Source organism: Bidens hawaiensis, unplaced genomic scaffold (genome assembly GCF_021521415.1).
Source record: "Bidens hawaiensis isolate Kalapana, Puna unplaced genomic scaffold, B.hawaiensis_p1.1 tig00001521_1, whole genome shotgun sequence".
Lineage (NCBI taxonomy): Eukaryota > Viridiplantae > Streptophyta > Magnoliopsida > Asterales > Asteraceae > Bidens > Bidens hawaiensis.
Window position 1 is genome coordinate 1744688 of NW_027491087.1, and position 4902 is coordinate 1749589.

General features: G+C 39.5%; 2 protein-coding genes across 2 annotated transcripts; one reads left to right on the forward strand and one right to left on the reverse strand.

The window, feature by feature from the left end:
* Window positions 1–316: 316 nt before the first annotated feature.
* LOC143584250 (uncharacterized) lies at window positions 317–1321 on the forward strand. The gene has a single exon (XM_077066341.1). The coding sequence runs from the start codon at window positions 357–359 to the stop codon at window positions 1230–1232; it is 876 nt and encodes a 291-aa protein (XP_076922456.1). The 5' UTR covers window positions 317–356; the 3' UTR covers window positions 1233–1321.
* Window positions 1322–1455: 134 nt separating this feature from the next.
* Window positions 1456–3989, reverse strand: LOC143583914 (low-temperature-induced cysteine proteinase-like). The gene is made up of 5 exons (XM_077066093.1): window positions 3569–3989; window positions 2977–3212; window positions 2755–2895; window positions 2237–2668; window positions 1456–1584 (listed from the first exon to the last, which is right to left on the reverse strand). Exons 1-5 carry the CDS (start codon window positions 3987–3989, stop codon window positions 1489–1491), a joined length of 1326 nt encoding a protein of 441 aa, XP_076922208.1. The 3' UTR covers window positions 1456–1488.
* Window positions 3990–4902: the final 913 nt, after the last annotated feature.

The following is a 4902-nucleotide window of genomic DNA, read 5'->3' on the forward strand; positions in this document are numbered from 1 at the left end:
TAGTCAAAAACAAGATAGAATAAACACAATAATAGCTCATTCCATTTATCCTGAAAAACAATTCCACGTGTGAAATTGATAACCACTTATAAAAATACAAAAAATCGGAAACAAAAACTCTTATCCACATCATATGGTCTCTCCGATTCCACCAGAACCTTTACCTTTCTCTCTCTAAAACACTCTTTCTAGAGAGAGAAACAACCTTCTCCTTCACCTCTTCCTCCCAAATGCTCACTCTCCACATTTCCCCCAAACCCAGACAACAATAACAATAGTCAATAGCATTAATATCAATACTAATAATAATAATAATAATAATAATAATAATAATAATAATAAGAAGAAGAAGAAGAATGGCTTTCCCTCAACTCCTCCCACCTCCTTCCTCTTATCTCAATCACCCCAAAAACCCCACCTTATTCTCTTCCCCAAGACCACACAATATTAATAATAATAACAATAATAATAATAATAATAATAATAATATTCATTTCCATTTCAATTCAATCACCCGTCATCATTACCATCATCGGAAACTCAAATCCACCGTCCGCTGTTCCTCCGAAAACTCAAACTCACATTCGAAAGACGTTGTGGAGCTTCCCCTGTTTCCGCTTCCACTGGTCTTATTCCCCGGTGCAATCCTCCCGTTACAGATCTTCGAATACCGTTACCGGATTATGATGCACACTCTCCTCCAAACCGACCTCCGTTTCGGCGTAATCTACACCGATGCCACAACCGGTACAGCCGACGTCGGATGCGTGGGCGAGGTCGTTAAGCACGAGCGCCTAGTCGACGACCGCTTCTTTATCATTTGCAAAGGCCAGGAGCGCTTTCGGGTCACCAAAGTTGTACGAACCAAGCCGTATCTGGTCGCGGAAGTGGTTTGGCTCGAGGACCGCCCGTCGGGGAACGGGGATGAGGATTTGGAGGGACTTGCGAGTGAAGTGGAGAGTCATATGAAGGATGTGATTCGGCTGTCGAATCGGTTGAATGGGAAGCCGGAGAAGGAGGCTGGGGATTTGCGAAGGAATTTGTTTCCGACGCCGTTTTCATTCTTCGTTGGGAGTACGTTTGAAGGGGCGCCGAGGGAGCAGCAGGCGCTGCTTGAGTTGGAGGACACGATGGTGAGGTTGAAGAGGGAGAAAGAGACGTTGAAGAATACTTTGAATTACTTGTCTGCTGCTTCGGCAGTTAAAGATGTGTTTCCATCTTCTTCTGCTTGATCATGAATTTCAAAGTTTGTGATTCTTATAGTTACCAAATTAGTAGTTATTATTTGTTGTTTTCAGTTTTGGTTTTTATTTGTAAAGATTCTAATTGTGAAAACTGAAATTATCTCTCAACAATAACAAATACATATAGTAAACTTGGATGATTCTGAGCTACACTCTCATCATATGCTTTAATAAATATACCTACCAATGGTTTATAAATATGCTAAAGGAATGAAACATATCAAAGGAATAATATACATGACCTTCAAAAGTATTGTTGAGTGAGGGAACTCTGACCACTTGATCTACCAAAATTGCTCTTCTTCTTGGGCTGTATTGCTAGAGTGCCATTGCCTGTTTGCTGCAAACATGTTCATATGATGTGTTTAGATATCAAAATATGACATACTTGATTGATACAAGAGTCTAACTTGACTCGTTGTGCTTTGTTTCAAAAAGATCAAACGGGTCGAATAAATCGCTTTTAGCTAACTGGGGTTGGGCTAAAACGTGTTGATTATACCGAGTGCCGGTATCGTGTTGGTACCTTGACAAACCAGGCTGATATTTACCAAACCACATTGGTACCGGTGTCGGTATTATTGAAACCGATATCGATATTCATTTAACGTAATACCAGTACCAAAATTCAATTTTATAGTTTCTGGTTTTGTTACGAACTCGTAGGTTTATGTGTGTAACTTTTAGTTGAATAGGTCTCATACTATTGTCAATATTATTTTACGTGTTTGCAGTTTAGCACACCACAACGCGTGTGGTGTAAATGTGTAATACTAGTTTAACTCGTCCATCGTAAAAGCTTGAAAAAAAGAAAAAGAAAGAAAAGGTGTAAGTAGGTCAACCCAACCCGATCCGTTTCAACATGTACTTAATAATTCCAACAGGTAACCCATCCTGCCTATGTTGCCACTTCTATAGTAACTACAGACAACAATGGCAATTCTCACATAATAATCAAGAACAATTTAACCAAACAAATATCAATGACTAACCTTGAGGCACAAGTTCCTTTGAGAATCACAAATAGGATAATCAGAAGGGCAACAGTGTCGCTGATCCTTACAGCAAACAGAGGCGTTCAACTCACAACACATCCATTTCAAGCAAATCCCAAGAACTTTTGTAGCACAACAACACGTTTCGCCTTCGCCACACCATGTAAACAAGTTACATTTGACTGGTTTTGGAGTCGGTGATGGTGGTGGATTAGGGCTGGTTTTTATTGGATAAGAAGCCAGCATGTTAATCCCACATAACCCATTAGAGTCGCCTATGTTCCATTGCATGTACATGTATCCATCCATTCCCCATGACGTTCCCCATGAGTTCTTTATTATCCAATAATCAACCCCATCTTTGGAACCATATCCTACTATCAGTACCGCATGATCTAAAGCAGTCGAACATGGCCCGGTGAATATTCCCTAATTATATATTCAGTAAATCAATAACTTCATACTTCATTTCTTTAAGACGGCTATTAAAATTATTACGGATCATGAGCACTAACCTTTGAGTATAACTGAAAAGCTCGCTCACTGCCACATATACCTACACTCACAGGCTGAATTGCAACCGCTTGAAGTAGTTGAGCTTCATTATTTTCAGGGACATCAATGTAACCATCAATAGTGACAACGCGTGTTTTCATCTGCAGTATTTTTAACAATCAGACAAAGTAATATAAGCATGGAAATGAATCAACGATAAGATGGAATGATGGATTTATTACTTTGTTTTTGTTGCAGGTAGTTGCTCGTCCTTGATACGGATAATCCTCTTCGGTATCAATCCCTTTATTCTTTATCACAAACTCAAAAGCATAATCCATAAGTCCACCATCACATCCACTGTTAAAGCTTCTATCGCAATCAACCAACTCCTGCTCCGAAAGACTGATAAGCGATCCAGTTACTATTTGATTAATCCCCTCCATTGCTCCAGTAGCCGAAAATGCCCAGCATGCACCTATCCAACAAACATAACTTTCTTTTAACCCATCCATTAAACAAACAAGAACTAATTACAATTTACAAAATCAACACCTAGGGTTTCAGAAATGCCTCTTCGACTACAATCGATAATAACTTAATAACATCAATCAGTGGCAAGGCTTCCTTCGATCCCCCCCCCTCTTTTTTTTCTTAGCAGTGTAAATTTACCCGCTTTCGTCCGAATTATTTTATACGTAATGTAAATTCACCCGTGCTCGTCCGAAAACTTCACCCTTTTTTTTGTTTTCGTCCAAGCTAAGCCACTGACAACTATTAACCTATCATCCGAATCAGGTACACAATGAATTTGTAATAGTGAGAATAATATACCACAGCTTCCTTGATCTTTGACCTTAGTAACAGCTCCTTTCTCTCGCCAATCCAGCGATTTCGGTATCTCCGTAGACGACTGAATACCCGAACCACCTCTATTGAGTCTGATCGGATCAGCGGACGGATGAGACACCGAGAGGCCGCGCAACCGAGCAAGTTTGAACTCATGGTGAGTGAGATCCGCAAAGGCATTGAGATCAAGCGTGTAGGAAGTGTTTGAATGGGCGTTGTGACGGAGAATGTAATCGTAGTTGTCCTGGAAGACGTTGAATCTGTATAAGTGTTCTTCCTCTGTTGGGTATGATTTGTTGTGGTGGTGACACCATTGTTGGAAGAGATCAGAGGTTGAGATGGCGGTGAGAGGCGATAAGATTAAGATGAAGAAGATGATGATGATTGGTGGTGGAATCCGCTGCATGTTTGGCGATACAGGGGACTGTGTGGACGGAGGGCGGTAAAGATTAAGGAAGTACGGGAAAGGTCTCGAACTTTAGATGTGTGGTTTATTGTTAAAAGTTAAAAAAGTCAAAAGTACACGTGGTAATTGGAGTTTTTTGGTATGGCATAAAAATAATGGAATGAAATCATAGATATGTTAAAAGTAGTCTCATCATTCTATCCCGGATCATCCACCCAATCACACACCTACCAGATAGCCTAATCATATATTTTCCACAAGTACCAGATTGAATACATGAACTGGTTAACCGAATCAAAACGAACCTATTAGTTTGACTTAATCTGAAACTGACCTGGTTTGGAATTGTATTATAAAAACCGGTTTGCAATTTTCTCAACTGAACCGAAAATTGGTCAAAACAGTAAAAAACCGATCTTAAAGCGGTTTCAACTTGAAGCAAAACCGAACATGTTTGGAACTAGTATGATAGAAACCGGCTTGTAATTGTCTTTGCTGAACCAAAAACCGGACAAAACTGTCAAACCAATCATAAAACGGTTTCAACCGGAACCAAAACTGATCTCAAACGAGTTTTGACTTTTTGTTAGCAAACCAAATTGGTTTAGGGTTTGAACCCGTTTTGTGCGCCTCTATTTATATTTAGGATAGAGGTGTACAAAAAGCAGTTTCAGTAATCAATTAGAAACAAGTCTTAATTGAATCTTATAGTTGAAATCACTTAGAAACTTGAACCGGGTTTGAACCATACAAATCCATTTTCATTGGACGATTTTGAACCATAAACGGTTCTTTCAAATCGACTTCTATAGTTCTATAAACCTCTAGTTGAGGGTTCATGTGTGATGATCGAAAAATGTGTACAGCCGTTTAAATCCCAAACTATGAACTTTTCCACGTGTCCCTTATTCTT